Source organism: Adelges cooleyi, unplaced genomic scaffold (genome assembly GCF_023614345.1).
Source record: "Adelges cooleyi isolate 19-005CV unplaced genomic scaffold, UGA_ACOO_1.1 ACOO_flye_CR_arks_rails_tigmint_CR_PRNA_376, whole genome shotgun sequence".
NCBI lineage: Eukaryota > Metazoa > Arthropoda > Insecta > Hemiptera > Adelgidae > Adelges > Adelges cooleyi.
This window is the reverse complement of record NW_026096053.1, coordinates 10760620-10785110: the sequence shown is the minus strand read 5'-3', so window position 1 is coordinate 10785110 and position 24491 is coordinate 10760620. Positions and strand designations below refer to the sequence as shown.

The 24491-nt window shown below is 31.6% G+C and overlaps 1 protein-coding gene across 1 annotated transcript in view; it reads right to left on the bottom strand.

The window, feature by feature from the left end:
* LOC126840869 (dopamine D2-like receptor) overlaps positions 1–24491 on the bottom strand; it is a 158601-nt gene that overhangs the window by 2192 nt on the left and 131918 nt on the right. Inside the window, exons 3-7 of the mRNA XM_050576853.1 lie at positions 22014–22266; positions 10983–11186; positions 10166–10269; positions 9468–9615; positions 8192–8480 (exon numbers count right to left, since the gene is read on the bottom strand). Coding sequence (XP_050432810.1) covers positions 8192–8480; positions 9468–9615; positions 10166–10269; positions 10983–11186; positions 22014–22266 — 998 coding nt within the window. The remainder of the gene's footprint in view (positions 1–8191; positions 8481–9467; positions 9616–10165; positions 10270–10982; positions 11187–22013; positions 22267–24491) is intronic.

The window sequence follows — 24491 nt, the reverse complement described above, 5'->3', positions numbered from 1 at the left end:
ATCAATAAAGTATCCTCATTACTGTATTAATAAGTATATAATATAGTTCAAACTCTAATTTAAGATTTTTCGAAAAATTGCCTATACTTAGAAATGGCCTGGGTAGCGTCCTCTTAAGGCATACTACTAAACTGGAAAATATCTCAAATTAATAGAACTAGCAATTGTGTTTGAATAAATAATCTCATAAACTCAGTGTCTGATTATTATATATTTTCCAATTTTCCGGGCACCTTTACCAATTTTTCTTATCTAACCTATCCTATGTCTCAAGTTGGACCAAATTACACACAGTGTAAAAAATTTCATCAAGATTAGTTAAGTAGTTTCGGAGTTCATCGCTGACAAACATCGTGACTCGAGATTTTTATATATATAATAATAAAGATATATAAACATATGTTTTTTTAGTTTAATAATCTTTTTTAGACCATCACTATTTCTTTCAAGATGAAGACTTCTCAACCGATAAATACTCTAGGACGGATCGTTAGTCCGTCATCGGAATTGTTATTGTAAGTCTATTTATTTGGTTTGTAAAATAAACGTATTTTCTTTTGGTGGTTTATAAAAACAGGTTAATTGCGTTTTATAACTATATATTTATTTATGTAATACTAAATAGTAATGACATATTTTGAATATTTTTGTATCCACTAGTATACAAAACTTATTTATTTCATAAATGCGCGGACGATTACGCCGTGGTAAGTACATTTTTCAAGAAAAAACTAGAACGTAATATCTTAGCGTTTAGGTAGGTACTCAAGTTAAAGTAAGTATCAATTAATATAAAAAATACATAGAATTTTTTTTTCTGAAAAAAAAGAACAATATATATAATGGCAATTTAATGACCATATTATGGTTCAATGGTTGTAGTATTAAGTGGAAGTTCAGTATAAAAATATATAATGAGTATTGGATGAGCTAAAAGATACACGTGCACTGCAAAGATACTTAACAACCAACAAAAATGAAGAAAGTATAAGTTAAAAAAAAAAACAATGACAATACCAAACAGTACTAATGGAAAAGATAATCTACTTATCGGTGATATTTTATTATAGATGGGTTATTATATATTAAATATTCTTAATATTACTAACTCAATGGTTTATAAAAAAGTAGAGAAAACCTTCGAAAGAACAACAACAGTTATATGGTTAAATGTGGCTGAAAAATATTCGACGACTATGGAATAAATTCTTATAAGACAAATATTTTTAGAAAATTTGGTTGTTTTACAGTCCGAAGGGTTTGGAAATAATGTTTAAAGCAGAAAATCTAGTTTAAACAGTCGTTAATTGTTTTATAAAGTGTAACTATTTACAAAACAAAATTAAGGATTGGACAAATTCGTTACAGAATAAAACGTGAATTTTTAGAGTAATTAAAAACTAAAATGTACAGTGTGAAGTTTGTTGCTTCTCCGAATTAGGAGAACGGCGAAAAATTAGACTTCCGTCGAGTTAATCACGAATGAAAAGCCCAAACAATTTAATTGTGTTTTCGATGCATATTGTAGAATGTATTGTACGTCGTCCGCATTGCACAACGGCACATTATTATACAGAAATATTTTGCCGAGCTCACATAGTTAAATTATTCGATTCGGAATACCATAAATCAAAAACTTTTCAATATGTCAAAACGGTATGCCTTTGATAGTTTCATTGTAACGTCAATAGTTTTGGATAAAATCAAAAGTCCACATCGAATAATAAAAGAAAAGTTTTTAAGTTTTGTGCTCGGCGAATTCGCCAATTAGTCGTTGAATACATTTAACAATATAAATTATTAATAGCGAACACACGAACATTGACGTGTGCTGTTAATAATAACTCGAAACATAATACGCGAACGATGGAAGTTTGAAAGACAAACAAAACGCCTTTCACGATTTTTGACAATGCCGTCACTGGGAGTTGTAATCCTGAGCCGATCAAATTCAATACTAGTTGCAACCTACGGGTGCTGTATTAGTACAACATGCTGCATAGGCGTCGCCCGGCGAGCGTTTTGAGATTCGATACTATTTTCTTTGACACTATATTTTCTTTATGTAAAGCGAGACCTCGAGTAAATAACTATCAAAATAAATAACGAGAGATAAGAAAAACGCATATTATAAAGAAGACCTCAATTTGGCGAATCCAATTGAATGCAAATAGCGCGTTGGAATAGGGGTTGGCAAAGGTATTTAATAAAACCAACGCGATGCGGCAGTGCCTGTGCCGTCTTGGGAACCGCCGTTAGGTCAAAAACATTCGTTAGGAAAACGACGATTGATTGAACGGCGGTGGACGATGTCGTATATCGTCTTGGAAGGGCTCGGGCGGGGCGCAGAGAAGACCGGGGGGGGGGCGGGAGGGGCACGTGGGGTCTTTTGAGTGATTTCAAAAAGGTTTCCTCGCGAAATGCCTTTTGTCAATATAAATGGACGGCGGGGCGGCAGGTAGGACCTTCTCTTTTTCCATCTCGCTTTTTCTTTTATTTCTCCGCGCGTCGTATACCTACCTACCCGGCAAAAGTATTATCTTTTGTAGTGTTAACGCGTGCGTTCGACGATGTGACCGCACGCCACGACGAGGAGGTTTTGACTTTAACCGAACTGACACGGTGTGACAGCTATAGTGCAGAATCGCTGTGTAGTAAGTAGCATATAGCTTGGACGGTAATGGCGCGAATTGACTGGTCTCGCTCTCGGGCCGTTCTCAGATAATAAGAGAGCTGGGCGATGACAGACCTTTTGTCCATCTTCCGACCGCGCACGTTCCCTTCGACCGGCGTGTTACTAGTTTTCTAGACTACCGGCGTCTGTCCTATTCGTCTCCGCCAGTACTGTATTATGAACGTCACCACTTTAAGGACCCCGTCGGTAAATTTCACCTCGGCACACAAAAGACAAGGGAAAATACACGACGACGACGACGAGTTTATAGTAATGCGCTTTAATCTTTTCATAGTAATTTTACTCACCAAACAAACATCAAGTACCCTCTAACATACAAACGCACTTAAGAATTTCAATACACACCCAAACGCCACACGTATAGAGTAATTTTATAATGAAAACATTTAAAGCCTTCAGGACAATACGGAATATTTAATGTCTGTGTATATATATATACCATATACTATCTAGCTTATTATATATGCATATTATATTTGTGTTTGTATAATATAACCTCAGTCTTCTCGGAAATATAAACTTAATAATTACCATTTTTAAATAATGTGTTTAAAAGCCACAATTTGGGAAGTCATCGACGAGTGAAGTAATAATATATATTAGGGTGGTTCAAAACAAGCCTTACTTACCCCACCCATATTTTTTATGATATAAAACTCCTTCACGTGCCCCATCGGGGTTGAAGTTTAGCCAAAATGTCAATTAAAAAAAAAAAAATGAAAAGAAATTAAATTGCAGTTATGCGTTTTGGGCAAGAAGAAAGTTTTTATTAGAATTATTACTTTCAAAAGCGGATTTTCCAAACAGTTATGAACGACTGAATAATTAGAGCGAGGGTTGGTTGTTGTGTTTTGATAAAATTGTTAACACCAACCAATTGAATATTTATGCGTTCCAAAGACGAGTGTTCAAAGTTTAAGCAAAGAGAAGAAGAAAAGTCGATTACATTTAAATGAGTTTCTTTGTATTTAGCAGACATTTCTATTTTCCCTTCGTGTAATTTTGTCGGAGCAAATTACAAAGGCGCCCAATAAATATTTAAAAAAATTAATTATTCTTTGATTTAAATAAGATTAAAGGAGGAAAAAAAAGAAGGAAAACTCTTTGATGTACCTCAGTTGCCTAACTAAAGCGCCCGAACTCGATAAAACGAGTACGGTCTTTTTTATAATAATAATCATGACTTTTATATATATATATATATACATACATGTATAATACAAACAATTTTGGAGCTCGCTTGTGCACTGCGGGAAACATAAAACATCATGAGCTAGCACAAAGCTTTAAACGAAGTACTGTTTTCATGCTGCTCAAGGTAGAACAAACAGTTCATATTGACTTTTCTTGTTCTTTGGAGACGACGATGGAGGCGATGGGGGGATGTAAACAGAGTATTGCGCCGAAACACTATATACACCGCAGCAGTTGATGATATAATATAGTTTTAATTTTAAAAGAGACATTTTCTCATTAACGCGAGGAGGCAAATAATTATTGACAAAACACTCCACGCTAAAATATACTTAAAAGTGTTTTCAAATACCAAAGGGGGATACGGGCGAGCTGTTGAATGAACTTTACGAAAACAAAAAAGCATATATACAATATTATGTTAGCCGTACACAAATATATATACATTGCTTTTCATTCGGCCTACAAATGGTGTTTTAGGGTCTTATCGTTATTCGCGTCACACAATTTTGTCCTCGCGAGGTACCGTTTAGTATAACAATAATAATAATATATAAGAGGTAAAAAAAATAAAAAATAAAACATTTAAATTCTTGCTTTTCATTTAATTCGGTTTTATAGTATGCATGTGTTGCAGTAAGTGCTGCGTAGTATAATACAATTTAAAAACAATGTTTTTTGAAACTAAAAATAATAATAAAACGCGCTGTAAAGATAAATTAAATTTTAATCATTTGTTTAAATATAATACATATTGTATTTTGTACATGTTCGTGTGTTATAATTGTCCCAACGTAAAAATAACTGTTAAAAATAATACTGTTTTATAGTTTGGAATAATGTTTTTTTTTTTTTTTTAATAATATTATATCTTTAAAAAAAGTTCTCAGTATTTAAAGTGTGGTGGTCAATTGAACATTTCTTAGTTGAACATCTCGAATCTGGACATTTTTGATGAGAATGGTATTCTACGAAATTAGATTAATGAGTTTTGTTTAAAAAATATATACCCATTAAGACTTGACATTAAAGTAAAACAGCCACAAAATGAACTTGGGCTTTTAGTGTAAAAATAATGTTTTTGTTGGGCTTTCTAGTTTTTATAACATTTTTTTAGTTGATAAATTATTTCAATGTAAAAAAACTGAAATTTTTAATTTTATTAAACTGAAATAATAAAATAACAAAACATTTTTTAAAATTATGCCACGATCAACGATCTTTGAAAATGTTACGACAAATCCAACATTTTTTTTTCAAAACTTAAATCGGAGTATTCTTAGGACCAGTACTACGTATGAAGTAGAATTAGTAGTTTTCGACCAAAAATTCGCAGGTGTCGAACCTCTTAATGTGATTATTTGAAATGTTTATAAGAAGTAATGAACCGAATTAAATGTTTGATTTAGTAATCGTTTAATTGTATGATGAGATAAATGAGGATAAACCTTATCTATCTTAAATGTTAAGTATAAATAAACGTATCGTACCATTTTAAAATATCCTTCGATGTAGTATAGTCCTCTTTCACGTTTCATAATGCTTCATCTACTTTATTGTCTTTGACATTGATACAACCGACTTACTTCCCCTGCTATCCACCTGCGGTACATTTCAGCGACTCTCCGTTTTGCTTTCACCACGATTACAAAGTTAGGTGTACATCCTTTGCGGATGTCCCATGTTCTCTTTGTCACGCTCAAAACGTGTTCACATTTATCATGTTATGGCATTATCTCGGCCGATTCAACAAAGATGTCTATTGTTTTTTGCTCATTCAATCCAATTTATCAATAATATTATTCTATGCGTTTTTTAACATTTCAATTAAAAATTACAAGTCAAATCGAAATATATAACAATTCATTAAATAGTCTATTTTGTCTATTTTACGTACAAACAAATTAGTTTATATTCGGTTTTCAAAAAACGAAGCAAAAGTAGTTAAATGTAATTTAAATCTATTCAACACATTATTCAAGTTTCACCAAAACTGTTGCTATAATATAAAATATTATATTATTACATTTAATATGTAATCATAACTTCAATCAAATAAAACTCGTGTCTATTGTAGAAGTCAAACCGAATATAACTTAACCCGTCGTAGTTATGATCAAGAAGTTTAAACAAAGACTGATTTTGTTAATTTGTTTTTTTTTTTTACTTTTAGTTTGATTTTAATAAATAAAAAAAAATGTTTATCTGAAACTTATAATGAAAACGATTCGGTTAGGTACTGTCGAAATGATTAAATTTAATAGAATCCGTTTATCGCATCTCAGTTTAATTATTTCCGAAACTTCAATACGGCAAAACTTGGCGATCGAATCTTAAGATGGAAAAACTTAGAGAAAAAGTTGTTAATAACGAACCGCTATTGTTAAAAAAATATTATTTTGCGATATCGACTAATTTAACAGTTTAAAGAAATATATATGGGAGGGTTTTTAACACAAAGTGAAAAATGTAATAATTGGGTGTTACGGTAAATTAAATACACAAGGAAAATTAATTAATTTTTCCGTTTTAAGCCAGTAAATAATAATAATGTACCTGCATAATAAAAGGGTGTACAAAATCAAGTCTTTGTTGTTGTTTGGAGTTGTTTGACTTTCGTCGATGCGGCAATAGAAAGCAAAAAATGATTACGTTGAAAAATCATAATTTGTTGTTGACAATTCAAAATAAACATAAAATAACTACAAAAAAAATAAAGTTTTTTTGTTTTTATTCTGAACTTTGCGCAGAGTCGACCGAATTATATTAGATCAAAAAACACAACCTAACGGCATTTACTTGCATTTGTAAAAACTATACTTAAAAAATGTGGAGAAAAGCAAACCAAAGGCCTTTGGGTATTGAAAATAAAAACAAAATGATTCGGAATACGCCATTAGGAGTAGCTCTGAGAACAAACGACACAATAATATGTAATGGGACTAAAGAAAACCCCCGTATAAATTTTGAATATTATTTACATGTAATTATTCTACATAGTAAAGCAAGTCCCACATCATTCTTAATATCATCTCCACAGCAAATCAATATTTTAGATTTAGGTTTCAAATCACTTTCAAATAAACGCTTTGAGGACAATCTGTAATGGTAAAAATATAAATACTGATAAAAGCATTGCACCTAATGGCAATGATGTGCTTAAAAATGTATTTTTGGTATCAGGGTGAACACCAATAGGGATGATCGTCTGTCTACAAAAATATTATTGCTTTAGTTATTCATATATCGTAATTATCAATATAATGAAAATATTTTCAAATACCTGTTGATTAGTGTAATATTTCCTTTTGTTCCTTAATAAATATAATGGTTGACAACAGATTTTTGAGAAAATTGTATATATTATAAAGCCCCATTCTAGACCCATCTTCGGGTAAACTTTCAGACTTCAACCCCTTAAACTTCACCTAACAAAACGTATACCTATATTTTGGATATTATACATAGAACGATTATTTATACAAATACATTAGCCAGTAAAAATTGAATTAACGTTTGATAGTCAGGGTAATTTTTTTGTCTATGACACATTCTATGTCATTTATACAATGGAGTAATAAAAAACAATTTTTTCACACGGCCCTTCCCCTTAAACCATTGTTCTATACAAATTCAAAGCTAAAAAATGTTCGAATTTTTTTGTAAGTTCTGTTATGGTAACCTATTACCTAACACAAAACAGTGAAATTTCAAAATTACAAACGACATTAGCCCAACTCTGTCGTTGGACAGTTGTGAACACAACAATATTGATTCGCTGTGTGTAGAAATTAGAGTGTTACGGCACCCGTGTGACACACTGTACAACCGAACCACGGTGAACAGAACACAATTGCATTATGTGCCCTCAGGGATTGATCATGTGCGCTTATACCGTGCGTTATACATGTGTGTGTGTGTGTGTATTTTTTTTAGCGCGTTGTTGTTATCGATGGAAAAGAAGGCATTTTTTTTTTGTCATTGTTTTGTGTTTTCCACATTTTCCGTTCGTCATTCGCCATTACCGGTCCATAAAGAATAAGCCTCTTTCCGTCGGGCGAGAGGAGCGCCGGCGACTACGGCGAAGGGAAATAATGTGTACACAGGCGTTGAGATAAAACTGAAGGCGCGCCTTCAGCAGACATCATTTTCGAGAGCATAAACAGCGATATTTCATTGCTGCTGTTGTACCTCGCGTGCCCATTGTCTATCGAGCCGGGGTTGGTGTTGTAGGGGTAAGGGCAGTGGCAGGGGTGCGGCATATGCGGTGTATGTATGTACTAAAAACTAACGACTACTCACCCAGTACTATTGCCAGGGTTTTGGTGGCTTTCCTTTCCTTTCGCGCCGACGACTTTTCCCGTTTCTTTCGGCTCGCTTTGTTCACTTTGTAAATGGTGAAACGACTACTGCCCTCGGCCGACGCCTTGAAGTCCTTCTTCGAACACCTAGAGCTGTCGTCCTCGGACCCGTTTCGGAGCATCGACGACAGCGAACGCTTCACCATCGATTGGGTGGTTCGATTCGGCCGATCAGCCGGCATCGTAGCTGTCACCACCGAGTCGGGAGAGTCTTTTTGTTTGATGGGCATCTAAAAAAACACATACAAATTTTTCAAAAATAATGATAATATTTTGTCGAATGCGCTAGTCCATAACCAAATAACGTTATTTCAGTTTTAGGATTCCCATAAGAGTAGGCAGCACTCTGGTTAAAATTAACGCGTTTAATGTTGTTAAAGATCACCGCGAAACGGAAAATACTACTTACTAATTTTGAAGCAAAATTATTTATAAGTATTTCTTTAACAATTGTACTATACCCCTGCATTTAATAACACAATATTTGGCATTAACAAAAAACCAAATATAGTACAACATTTTACTAATATAAAATATTTACTAAAATTCGAACCTGTCGTCAGACTTTTTCTAGCACGTTTTTTATTTTAAAAGTTGTGAAATACATTCAACATTTTGCAATTTCTTAAGCAATTAAATATCTTTTATTTGTTTTGTTTGTTGCATGTTTGGCCTTAAAGAGCCCATTTCTCATTAGTATATACAATTAAATTATATTGTGAAATTAAGATAACTAATTTAAATATAATTAAAAATGTTTCATAAAGAAATAATATTAATAAAATAAATAAATATTAATATATTTTATTATGAATTAATTATTTAAGCTTATATGGTATCTATAAGGGTGTGTACCACTAGAAAAGTGTCCTATAGCGGAGCATGTTATAACGTTATGAACAAAATACATAATTATGTTTGATAACATTATTTTAGCAACGATTTAACACTTTAATACTGGAACAAAGAACAATATTTTCTTAAACTCTATTATACATATTGCATCATCGCGTGTGGGTGTATAAACTCATATAACATTAAATTAATTTGAATTAAAATAAACCGTGATGTTATTAAAATTGAGATTGTTTAATGAAAATATTAAAGATTTCTCTCGTAATATAAAATATTATGTACACAAAAAAGTTATAATTATAAATTTATTCTAGCTGATTAATTTATTTCTTAACAATAAAAAGATATGAAACGGTTTTTACCTTATCTCCAATTTTATCACTTATTGAACTGACGGTCTGGTTTGGGTTCAAGACCCTAGCTACGAGATCTATGTCTTGTGGTCTGGATTTTAAACTGCCGTTTGGGTCAACTGGCAGGTTTTGCGGCGTGGCCAAAGTTGCCACCATCCTGTACAAAACATAAATTCAAAAATATAAAATTCGAGTAATGTCAATCTTGCAATACTAATTAACTATTACACTACATTTTTTTCCTAGCTATATTTTTTGTTTGGTTTTTCGGCGGTAGGAATTTATAAAGCACATGATGTCGTTCAATGGGATACAAATGCTAAATATTTAACTATGTATTACCACCAAACAGAATAATAGTAGTTATTGTTACTCACAAAAGATACATGTTCAACTAGCAGTTATCATTAAAATACTGTTACTTAAAGAATGGTTTCTAAGTACAGCAAGAAAGAGGGTTGATGGGAATAATAATATAATGAGCTCAAGTATCAAACATTTTTAAAGAGCTCGACAATTTCTATTTATTTACTTACATTATTATGAAACGCACTCAAATTAAAATACTAAATAATAATTCGAAATTCTGGAACTTTCCAAACGTTTCGAAAAATGCAATTAATGAAATAATAACAAAATATAGAATATATATTTTTATTTATAACCAAAAAATGACAGAGTATTAACATTATGTATACACTACTTACGCAGTTTCTTCCATGACTGTAGACAGGATAAAGTCTGTAGATTTGTCATTTTGTATGATGTGACAATCATCTGAACCGGGCGAATTGCCTTCTTCTTCTTCGTCCTGTTTATAAAAAGTAACGATTAAAAAATATTTATAAACACTATATAATCGTAATATAATAATAATAATATATATATGTATATATGTATAATATAATATCACTATATAATCTTGTTTGTAGTTATACAAGATCTATTAAATACGATGTTTGTTTACAAATAGTAAAAGGGGGTATGATATGATAAGAACTTGACAAAATGTAAGTAGTACGATAGCAATAAAATATAACCAAATAACGTTTACAATTATTATATCATTAATCATTCATTTTTTTTATTATAAAAAATACAAAAATAAAATTTCAGTTTATAAAATGTATTGTTTCCTCGGATGGATGAATTATTTTGTCCTACTGTAATGAACAAATCAAACACTTAGTACAGTAATGTAAAATGTGAAACGTATAAATTCCTACAGTCATTTTTAGTAATTATATTGTTAAAACACCGAAGCTAAAAGTATATATAATATATTGGACATCCCCAAAAAAAGTTCGCATCTCACTTTCTTAAACATTGCAGATTTTTTGTTGGGGGTACACATTTATATATTTGTAAGAAGTAAGATTCAAAAAATGTTTGTTTTTTAGTTACAAGACGAAGATGACTTTAACAGTCGTAAAATAGCAAATCGGCCGAGAGACCGACATGTATTGTAATAATAATAATAATATAGCTAATTGGATCACTGGTTAAACAAACACATTTTATAACCTGACTTCCGCTTCCGGTGTTCGTTGGTCCTTCGTCGATAATGGAAGAACTTCCGGGCGCTAACGAAGCCGTGGCCAGTAACGTGGTTTCGGCCAGTCTCCTTCTGGTTTGAGCGACGTTTTCGATGATGATACCCGGTTTCATGTCCCTACCGATTTGCGGTCTTCTTGCCGCCTTTGCTTTCCTCGCCCTCAGGTTTAATGCCTGAAACAATAACACAACACATTTGTAAACAAAACATAACAAGGGTGAGAGACATAAGTGTAGAAGTATTTAGAGGTACGGGTAAAGGTAGACCGAAATATAAGTGGGTTGTTTCATAACTAAAATACGTGGGTATTTGTGGAGTAGGTAAAGCAATTGGAGAAGAATAGAGATATTTTGAGGGAAGAGCAAATTTTATTTAAGATGAATATTGCGGTTTCTCTCAGAGGGGCGTCTGTCTTATCTAAAACAAGTTCAAGGTATGAGAACCAAAAGGGTAAGTGACTATTGTACAATTTTACAAGATAACAAAATGAAAATTATTTTTCTAGGTGTTCTTATGGGTGATGTTTATTAGTTTTCTAGGGGCAACTACGTTTGACAGGAAAAAAGTGACTCGAGTTAACAAATTATTGTGTTAAATAAATTGCTATAGATTATACTATTTAATGCGCGTCGTTAATGTTTATTTTGAAAATCATTCGCTTGAAAATATAATAAATGTACTGGGTCGATATTTTCCAAAGACAATTTGATTTCCAAAATGTCTTACCATTTTTCAAAAAAAACGGTTTCCTTGCTATTTAACAAGCTTACGCGCGGGAGTTACCATAATAATGAACTGTTTTGTACTGATGATTTATTGGCCACCATAAAAAAAAAATACCAAGACCAGACACGATAGAAAAGGCGACCGACTGCAGAGGTATATAGATAAAAAAAAACAAAACGCTTGCATAATAGCCGTATAAGAAGATAAATCAGTTGACACGATAAAATGCGGTTTTAATCCTCACGTGTATCATTAATACGAAGTATATACATCCGAGCAATGATAAAGATAACAGCTTTTAGGTGCGACGGCAGCGTGGCAGTGCAGTAGACGTTGTGAGGGGCGGGCAGCCGAACGGCAGTGTTTGTGGCGAACCGAGGGGAAGTGCCACCCGCTGCCACCGGCCATCAAAGACGAAGTTATTCCTTCATAAAGTGCCTCGACCGTCTCCGGTCCTGGCCGTGTCCCTCTCTCCCCGTCCGGGCTGTGACGTCCTCGGAAAGTCATTAACGCCAAACGCGTTCACATTTATTATGTATTATTTAAATACCGTTACAGCCGCGATCGGTATATTGAAAGTTTATCATACAAACTTTTGGCAAGCAGTGGAAAACGATTTATAATTTCGGCGCACGTATACAAGTGAGTGTAACGCTATAATGTATATTATGTTTTTTCCTCGGGTCTCTATCGCCCACCCCTGCCCGGTCTGACGGGTGTTTTCCTCTCCTAATACCGGACTTTTTGCATTGCACTGTTCTAGCTGTAGCTGAATCTCTTATATTATTTTCTCTGCCACTCGGCCGTTCGAACGCGTTCCTTGCGGTGCAAAACTTTCGCCGGCAACGACTTATAGCCACCTCCTACACCGTCTTTGGGAGTTTCCGAGTCGGCGGAGACGGAGATATAGAGCTACAGGTCGTGCGAGCGTGACTAAAGGACATTTCTCTCTACCTGCCGAGTGCCACCCCTCTTTGCCATTTCCTCCTATATAAATTATACACTATAGGCCGAAGTGCCTCGCCTTATCGCCGTCTCGTACCGGACGGTGGCGGCGGTGGTCACGGTTTCTATCAATTTTTCATAAAGAGTAAGACAAATAGAGAGAGAGAGAGAGAGTGTATAAATTGAATTACATTGTCCTATATGTCCGCGCTCACCCGTAACAGACACCTGTAGAACTGGCAAGAGACGGACAGCGGGCCGTTCTCGAAAACAATTTCTCCAAAAACTTTTACACCGGAGGCCACGTACCGTGCGTATATGTATGAGATAACAGAAGATAGGTAAGAATCGACAAACGGGGCGTGAAGACGGGGGAGGTGGTTTTATATATATATAAGACTATAAGCCGGCATAATCGGGCAGGGGACGAGTCGAGAGAAACGAGCGACTCTACAAATCGAAAAGTTTTCATCGGTCGTGCCAAAAGTTATGGAACAGGTCCTCTGGTGTATTCTTTGTAAATCATTCAATTTCACTTTTGTTGTACAGCCCAAGAAAAAAAGAACATTCCAAAGTTCTTTGCCCAAAATTCTAAATATGTTCACGTACGTGGTACTTTATTGGTTTTTTCATTTTTACCACCTTGAGTATCGTTTAACCATTCAAATTCGGTACCCATTTAAAGTAAACAACACCTATAAATAAGTTGGTCGAAATAAGATAAAACTTTATCTTATATGTAATAGGTATGCATGCTGTTTAAAATTACAAGAGTACGCATTAACCGGAATAAATAGCTTTATTTTTTTTTTATAAATTCACATAAATGTTTTTTTTGAAAATAGAAACCTTAAGATGTACATTAGCCAAAGTTATTGAATATAAGATTGACACTTTTGAATAAAAGATACACTCAAAAAAAAAAATTAAGGACCTGTTAGTTCGTAAATTTTTAAATGTGTTCACCGCATAATCAAAATTATTTTAACTATTTATTTTTAGCTACGATATAAAAACTATTAGATAATGGTATTTTGAAAACGGGGTAGAGAAATACTAGCACGGTGTATCGCCATGCTCGTCTCATTTGAAAGATATCACCAAGAACAAGTATTATTAATTTTAAAAGTACATAAAAAACCGTTCCTGTTCAAATTATCATTTTTTATCAGTTATTAAAGCTTTTACAGTTTATCGTATTTTTTTTAACGTTGTTTATGGTAATAAATGTATATTTTATTTAAATGAACAACGATAAAGTCGAATTCTTAAACAAGGGATGAGAAATCCCTAGCTTTAACGAGAAGTTAAAGCTAAAAAAATCGTTTATAATTAACCCTCGAAATTAAATTTTTAACGTTAACTGTAATATAAAGTTTTTTTTAATGAAACATTTTTTTTTAAAGTTCATAGAATGTTTAAACATAACTGATTAATAAAAAATATTCTTTCTCGTTAAAAGTATTTTAGCTTCAACATGGAGATGAAAAAAAAAGTATTGGCATTACAGTGATTTGTTTTGTTTTCGTGTGGTTGAACTTTTAACCACCGGATCGATTTCTTTACTTATCTAGCAATTCAATCCACCATAAATCATACAGGAATTTTATTATCTCAGGACTAACGTAAAATAACTTATCCGGTCCCCTTCAAAATCTGACAAAAAAAAAACTTTAAAAATTACATATATTTTTATCTTGAAAATACAGTACATTCCACTCTTTTGAGGGTAGTTTTTGGATTAAGGCTTGAAAATATAAAATACAAAAAGGTTCAAACATCTATAGTAAAACTTTTTTTTTATTTAGGAAACCTCTTGTAATATTTTATATGATATAACTAATGTTGGGAGTATCCGAATTTTAGAAACGCAGATTTATCAAATTTAAATTTGATTTAATTAAAAAAAAACTATTTATTCAAAAATTGAAGAAAAAAACAGGTAAATGGTCAAATCCAAACTCCAGTCCTATCCCTAATAAATACATTTATGGACATTAGTTATTTGTGTCGGTATTTAATGATTTTTATCATCTATAGACTCGCAAAGAGGCGTTTTTTTAGAGTAATTCTATCACTTTCAATTCTGACAGTTCTAAAAAGCCTTCCTGAGCTCACCATAGTGGTTTTTTATTTACATGTGAGTATATTTAAAATATGACGTGATATTGGTTTTGATGAATATGAAATAGCAATTATTAGAGTGATGTAGAGCAAATTAAAAGTTTTAGATTAGTCTTGATAAAATTGATTATATATTATAATAAATGGGACTATTTCAAGTTCTCTGGGCTGAACCATTTGTTCGACCAAAATGTTAGTGCTGTTTAATATTTCCGCGTTTGTTTGTTAATAATTCGGTCACGTCATTATCCGAGCCCAGAGGTATACATTATACATGATGTTGTTGAAACAATCCAATTTCATTACAGTAACAAAATGCATATGGTATATTCAAAAGTAAGTTTTGGCAAATGTGCAGAGTAACGTGAATAATGTGCTAAGTGTAAAACTTGAATGAATGAAATGCTTCGTTACTCTGGCGAAATTGATGATTTTGGCAATAATCCAAATACGGATAACGATCAACGCTGTGGGTTGATACTGTACATATATATATATTTATGCATATAATATTATAATAAGTGGGTACAGTGCGAACGTGTATGTGCTGCAACGGTGTGTGTTTTTAACATGTAGTGACACTTATCCTAAGTTATAACCAGCGAATCATATAGACCACGCCATAAAGATTAACCGTCGGTAAGTGCTTAGTGAATACATTCTTTAAAAATGAAGTTATTAAGGGAAATCCTTTTTAGTATAGACATACTATATCGGGTCGTTGGCCAAAATTAGTTTATATTATTATCCCAGCTGGCTTAATTAATCGGAGTTCGATTTAAATCGAGTTAGAGTTAACTGATTAATTTACCATACAAGTTAAATGTAAATATGTAAAAAACCCATCTATGTAACTCATCGCCATGCAAATTAGATTGTGCTACAATTTTGTGTTTTTAATAAGAAAATAAAATAGGAAAAACCCCAAAAAATTGTTTAGTAAAAAGTCAAAATAATTGTATCGTTATATTTTATGACCATTTCAAATATTTTTTATTTATAATATTATAACATAAGTTATAATAATTATTAATGTTTATAACTAAAATAAAATTCGTTGTTATTTCTTTTTAAGAAATGTATGGCTAAGCTTAACACAAAAGTTAAACTAATATCATGGTTAATTAAAATTTAATCTCCCAATTATGGATTTTGTAATGTTTACGAGACTATTTTGAGTATAAGTTATAACTATAAGGATTCATTAATTATTTTCGATGTATACTTAAGCGAGCCGCCACGCCGTTGGGGTCTAATGAATATTATATAATGGGTTTTGACTTTTGATGCAATGAGATTTTATTGATTAAAATCATGCACTTAAAATTAATTTATCGGCTGTTGATATTATTTGAACAAAACTTTAGAAAAGTTTTTTCTTAACACAAAAACTCAACCGCTACATACTTCAATTAGTTTATATTTTTTAAAATCCTCTATTAAAGAGCTGTACAAATAATGTCGTTAATCTCAAAAAACTTTAATTGAAATCACGTTTTCCTATTAACTATTCATAATGATAACATAACACAATACTGCTTTACTGGTTGCCACGACAAATTTTAATAAAAATAACGTTGAAAAAAATAATTTAAGTCTTATATGACATATTATTTATTTAACGGTAGGTAGTAATGGTCAGAATATTTTGGTTTTAGAAAATATCAATTATTCATACTGCAATTCAGTGGGAAAATAATTTATATGCAATGCAGCAATTATACTATTTGCAATTCGTCCGATTTCAGTATTCGGTATTAACTGTTGCACGTAGACGTTCATATTTACACCAATAGAATCACATCATAATGATAATCATAACAGACACGCTTAATAAAATAATGTTAATTACTGTTTCTGGCTAAGCGAGGATAGAGGATTTCAATATCAATTAGGTCTACACCGTGTTATTTAAATATTACAATCTTCACCAAGCGTATCCGTTCACATAATACGAATTAACACGCATTGCAATAGTAAGATAACCCAGGTAGGAATATCGTTAGACGATCGCTATGTAAATTAGACCATTATGCAAAATGATGTCTTAAGATTTGAATAATATTTTACGGTTCATTGTATATACATGTAAATATAATCCAGTTACTGACTTATGCAATATTATGACGCAATCCGTATTCAAAGGGGGGTTAGCGCGAAAAGGAAATCCTTACAATATAATATTATACTGAAATAATACTTAGCGAATTCAAAATTATTTATATTGTATATATTGTGTTCTATTTAAAACATCAAGTTGGTAGTGCTAGGAGTATTCGGTTGATTTTGGTAGGCATACAAATGAAACGGTTTTGTTTAACGTTACTTTGGAATTCAATTGTTGTTATAATTGTAAACATTACCCAACAAAATCCTATGTAAAAGGTTTTATTGTTACAAAATTAATATTATAGTTCATAAAGAGAACCAAAAACAATAGTCGACATTATTTTTGTGTGATAAGTTGAAGTTTATTTATTACTACATAAAATATAACCACTACTAAAATGTATTATTTGTAGCAATTACAATAACATAAGGTGAGCAGTAAGAAGAAGAAGAAAACCGTCGTCAAAATTGTATTACTTTACAAGAAAACACGCCCTTTCGATAAAAGAGTGCCGTCGGTGTAATCCCATGTGAGATGTAGTCAACACGAGAGTATATAATAATGGGACTTGTTTGGTTTTAGCGAAATATATAAATTTTTCAGTTCTCATACAGCTGTTTAATTCGGAAACTTTCATTTTATCGGCGAGTCTTTGAAGTTTGAACCGACCGAGAACCTTTTTTTTTTTTTTTTTGGGTGACTTCTCTAATATTGTATATTATAGAACGGTATGAGGATTGGGGGCGGGGAATTAATATGCGAACAAAAGGGCAAATGGACGATTTAAAATCAGCGTTAGGAAAGTTCTTCTTTTCTGTTACTCGTTCCGGATCATCGCTTTTTTTTTTGTTGAAAACGACTTTATTTTTTTTTTTTTGTTAATAATTACTGGAAAAAAAAGTCGCATGTTGTTTTAACACTAGATTCTAAGAGAGGAGTTCCAACAAAGAGCCAATAGATTGTTCTTATTAGTATACCTTTTGAATTTATCGGTCGTGGAATCAGTTTAAAATTGCACACTTATACGTTATCGTCGCGGAGAGCATAGCTATCAAATTGTACTTAACGAATAAATCATTATCTATATTTTATCGACGAACATTTTGTCGACGTGCACGTGTATAATATATTAACGCGAGGAAACGCACAAAATGGTTTCGATAAGAGGAACACGGTGGCAGGCGGAATTGCACTGTACAAAAAAGCTCATGAATGTAAAATGTCGAACGCACGTTGATAAAAAATAATCGCATCCCAATTTGTTTTATTGTGTGTATAAATATATATATATATATATAGCTTTGTCAACGCGTTCGGAAAACGTATGTATCCCAGCAATCAGTTTTTATCGAAAAAATACAAAGCTTCTAGAAGATGCACGAGGAAAATTCAACACACACAGACATGCATACATACATATAGATGTATTGCAATGATACTTACAAAGTAACTTAGTTAGTTAGTTCGACTACACGTTGTGGTAACCTGTTTTTTAAAATTATAAAAATAATATAAAGCGGTAACCCGAGGATATAATATGACTACGCACCAAGCGTGTACAATGGTTTAGCAGAATTGGATTGGTTTTGCAATGTATACACAAGGATAACGAAGTCGTGTTACGCGTGTCTGTATTAGATTCATCACTTTATTTTATTAATAAAAAATCGCAAATTTTCATCTCTCATCGCTTTGCCGCCGTTATAATTGTAATAACGATAATAATACGTCAGTTATTATGGATTACACATTCATTAAGTATACACAATGTTGTAAGACACTAATAATAATGATAATAAAATAGTGTCGGTAGTAAAATCAAGCGTTTTACTATTTTAGTCATAAGAATAATAATAATATCCGTTGTCTATTGTATTGATTTCCGTAGAATGTGTAAATTACAAAATTATTAAAAGCATACCTAAATCAAGTTCATGCGAATCAAAATCACAGTGTCTGTATTATTAATCAAGTGTACACTGTACAAGTCAAAATATTACACATAATAGTCGAGGCTTTAAATTTATATTTTGAAAAAATTGCCTATACTTAATTTATTTAGTGAGTAGCGCCGTTTTAAGTGTACATTAAATGTATTTAAACAATAAAGCTGCGTACAGCTCTTGATAGCATTAACTTTAAACTTAATGAGCAGTATTTTTAAATCAAAATTTAACGGAATAGTATAATATCAGATTTAATAAGAATACAAATATTTATAGGATTGATGTATTTTTTGTTAAACATTTTCTATATTATAATTTATAATTCATAAAAAATTGAATTACTTATTTTAAAATACGATTACGTGTACGTCTGTTGGAATTTCCCACAACAACGCAAAACACTGAATCTTATTATCGTAATATATTCTATTTCGAAGAAATTATTATAAAATTACAATAAATATGAACTATATGTTTCAGATTGACCAAGCCTCCTGTAGGCTATATGGATATTAGATAAATGGTACGGATATTATAATTTATGTTAGGTGGTTTTTCGATTTTAACCTGTTTCGACTCGCAGAGTACAATAATAGGTACCTACGCCTTAAGCATACAGACGAGAATTTAGAAGTTACCATTATATTATATCTGATGGAGCGCATGGCAGTCACCACAAAAAAATTATAATATATAATTAACAATAAGTAGCACCTAGTATGTAATAAAAAACATTTTAGATTGTTATTATTACTTATTACTATGGCTGAAATTAACGACTTCCTGACGGATTTTAGAATATGAAATGAATTTCAATATATTTTAGTGGACATTGAAATGTATAAATATATAATATCAATTCTCATTAGCTTACCACTGCGCAGCAGCTGCAGTATTATTATAATTATTAATATTGATGAACGGTCGAGTTTAGTAATCACATTAGTTGGTGTTATGGTGATGATTAGTCGATGCGATTGGAAAATATTAAGTACTATTATTATTATTATACATATTTTCGGTTTAAATTTATTTCTCAAAACAGTATTTGAATTGCCTAAGTAATTTATCATTAGTAATTAACTCTATTACTTAAGTATAGCTCGTATTGTTTGATTATTCATTTTTGTCGCCTTATCTTATTTAATTTAAACCATTTGTTTTATATTTTTTAAAGCTCAAATGGAAAAACTCAAAATGTGTCCAACCAACTCAAAAACGAAGCTTTTGATTATACAAAATTGGTATAACATATGAGTACTGTTTAATAAAGAAGTGATGTATGGATTAATTGTAATATACTTGATCATTGGTTTTCCAAAATTAACTAATTCAATTATTATCAATTAATCGACGTTTCGTTAATTAATTTTAATTATCTCATCACACGTGATTGGTTTTTAGTGTTAATCATAATATTATGATTAACACTAACACGGTTTACAGATTCTTGAGCAATTTAACACTGAAACAATTACATACCTAGTTGGAACTTGAATTTAGTTGGACCAACTAAAATTATATTTAATATAGGGAGTCCCTATATTAATATTAGGGACACAATAAACGTACAGTCTACGCCCTACGGTATAACTAAATAAATAGTTGGGCTAACTAAATGTTAGATCGGCGACTATTTATTTAGTTATTCCAAGTATAAATAATTTATTATGTCTCTATAATAACCATTATTATTATAGTTGGCTTGTTCTGTATGTTTTTCTCGTGTATTACAGTAATTATTGTAAGCCGGTTTTACCTGGTAAATTACCCAATCGTTTATGTGCGTAATATCCACATCACTAATATTTTTGTTGTTATTGATTCCGTATGATTAGGGTGGCGCAAAAAAAAGAAAAATGTTTTTTTTCGGCCACCACTAAAAATTAATCTTTATAGTAAATAAATAAGTTTATCAAAATTTGGGATCATTCGGTAAAGTTAAACAGGTCGCTCGACGCGATTTATTATTATAAATTTTAGGAATTTTTCATTAATTTGCACATTTTGTTGTCTAAAACTAAAACTTTTCAATATTCTCTGAATCTGACGGTATTGTTTGAATCCTAAGAAGTTACTCTATCGTTCGGTATAATAATCTATAAAGTCTAAGCTCGTTTAATACGGTTTCGTAGTAGTTTTAATTTTTAAATAACGTTTTTCTATTATTTCCAAAGTCAAACTCAACAAAAGTTTTTTTTAAATCAGGTTTGAAGGAAGATTGTATATATTTTGATGTTGGTTCCATATTAATTATTCTAGCTCGACGAATCGTATCTTTACTTACAGACACAGTAGCAATATCTAACCCTGCTGACGCCACAAATGCGGCTACTACGTAGGTTGCATTTCTATTAGAAACATTAATTCTACGAGCGGAAGTTAACGTTTGACTCATAATTTTTAAATTTGATTTACGTTCAATATCACCTACGTAATCAGATTCATCAGAATTTAAGTCTGTATCATCAGAGCATGACGATAAAATATCATCTACCAAAACAGGTGTCATTTTGTATGTATTTTTTTATTTTGTTTTAAGAAAACTTTGGGGTGGTCCATGTCGTATTTTTTTACGTTGTTCAAAAATTGTGCTCATAGTCTATTCAAAGAAAAAAGTTAAACAATTTTATGTGAACTTTGCGTTGAAACCGGTTCCCTTGGAAAACAGAAAATCAGTTGGTTCAATTGGAAAAATATTTATTAATATAATACTCAATGAATAACGATTAATTATTTATAATAATAAATTATCAATACAGTATTAAGCTTTTTTAAAAATTATATCCTAAAATTGTGATTAAAAAAAAACTTTTTTTGAGTTTGACTTTATTGAAATAATAAAAAACATTTAAAATTACTATGAAACCATATTAAACGAGCTTAGATTTGATAGATTATTGTACCGAACGATAGAGTAACTTCTTAGGATCCGAACAATACCGTCAGGTTCAGAGAATATTGAATAGTTTTAGTTTTAGACAACGAATCGTGCAAATTAATGAAAAATGCCTAAAATTTATAACATTAAACCGCGCCGAGCGACCTGTTAAACTTTACCGGATGACCCCAAACAAAACGAGTGACAAGCGTATGGACTGTGCGTATAGGTATGTTGTTTTTGTCTTTTGGCATACGGTCAGACTTACCTTGAATATGTTCCAATAGAGGAACACCATGATAATGCACGGTATGTAGAACGAGGATAGGGAAGAGTAGATGATGAAATTCGAGTTGTAAAAAAGGCAGAGGTCCGGCGTCCGGTCCGGGGTGTTGTTCAGCCCCAGTACAATGGGACTGCCAATTGCTGCACTGATGGCCCACACCAACACTATTGTCAGCCACACTCGCCGGTTGTTTTTGTGCTTTGCGTATTTTATCGGCTGCGTGACCGCAATGTACCTGTGAGCACACACATATGCACGATTAAAATTGATGTTATTATTAATTATCTATGCCAGTGCCATTATTATGGTTATTGTGCGGATGCCATGCCGGCACAAAACTAAAAAGGATTGTCCCCTTTTTTGGACAGAGACGGATATATTATAGTGTATAAACATAGAGATAATATCTATATTATGTTTCTGTTTATTACTACCTCGAAGTAGCTCGAATATTAGTACTGCAAAATCCATCAGAAAACTTGACGGTCTAAAACGAGGTGCTTGGTTAAGTATTAACCGAGTTATCAGTAGGTATAATAAAAGATGTTTCAAAAGCTAACAATTTGGGGGCTACAACTTAGGTCTGTTACAAGACACATGAGCCACACTATGAGATACACATTTATTAGATTTTGTTTTCATTGAGATATAATATTAGCCGGACATGGTACGACAGCAATAACAAAATATGCAGTGGTCATATTCATGCTGGCTAGTCATCAAGTTATTAAACGAATATGTAATTATTATAGAAATAAATTACAATTCTACATTGTAATTAAAATAATTTTTGACCTATTTTAATCTATTTTCGAAACAAGGTATTTCAAGAAACTAATTTAATATTTTCGGTAGGTGATTCGAACCGACAGACTACATACGATGATTTACAAAAAAATATGGAATACTTAGAAACCATGCGGTTTATCCAGCTGCTCCCCTGGTGAGTAGGTAAGTAGAAAACGAAACGAAAAACGGAAAATAAGTAATCCCCGCAGGTAAAATTTAATAAAATAAAAAGAATTATTAAAACTGCTTCACTTCTTGATATCTAATTAATAGTTATCAAATATTAAACTTCTCTAGACACAATTATTGCGATTCCTATTTTTTGTTTGCATTTAAATCCGCAATACTAAAAAAATAAATAAATGAAATAACAAAAATCCATGATCCATGTAAAATAGACTGTAGGTATACATTAAGTTTTGTTTTTTTCTATTGTCTTTAGTTTAAGTGTCGAAAAAAGGTCATAATAGTCATATGGGCTTGCTGAAATTGGAAACCTGGAGAAAAATGTATTTTCTATACATCCACCTGATTTGCATGGATTGCCCTGAGCTACATTGATGAAAAATTCAATACTTTGGAGTAGGCTAAAGAACGAGATCTTTTTTTGATCAGTACTATTTTGCAAATTCTGAAAACAATCGTTTGCCGTTTAAATCAGTTCATATTTAGTTTTAATACCGCAACAATTTAAATTAATTTTCAGCAAACATAGACGGAAAAAATGATATATTTTATTTCTCTTATATGTAATTCATAATTTGTATTATTTTATAATTTATGAAATAGTTTATATTTAATTTTCATGTTTACACGTATAAAGATTGTGCAGATTGTTGTTTTTCAACAGCTGTTTTACACAATCATGCGGTACACTAAACTTTAAAAAAAAACTATTATTGCTTAACATGTAAATATTTTAGATTGATTTTCCACAGTCGGACTTCCACGTTCATGCAACAATGAATATAATATTTATATCAATAAATAATATCAAATGAGATAAACATTTTGCAGAATAATCGAGTGTTTAAATGTTTATTAGATATTCATTTGTAATTTGAATTGATGATTCAAATAATATTTTATACTCGTTAACTATTTAAAACAAAAATACAATACATTTGTCAGCACAGTCATGAACTTATGCTTATTGATTATTTAACAACAGTGAACAAAAACAGTTTTAGTTAAAAACATTGTGCTCGTGATTATGTTGTCTCGTGTTTATTTTGTCCAAAACTCAAATAGCGAGCCTTTCAGATTGGATTTGATGTTTCTATTAATAATTTATTTATTTTTTATAGTCATTGTTTAAAACTGAATTAATTGTTTTGGTTTGGTTTTTTTTGCACATTAAATAAAAGGTTTTTGCTATAGGTTTTGTATCCTTCATTGTCATAAATGGATTAAAGGATTACGTGAGGTTGATAGTTCGTGTAAATCTGAGAATGGGAATTTAGGACTTGGATACCTACCTACCCGTGAAAGCTTGACTGATGAACATCGAGGAATTAGCTAACGCTGAAAGAAAATACGGCTGTTAACTTTGTGTACGGTACAGCACAATTCGGTTTAATACCAAGCTGCAAACACTGAAAAGAAGATTGTGTAATGATATTATTTATAATATCTGATTAAGTGTTAAAATGCACTACGAAGTAAAGATGG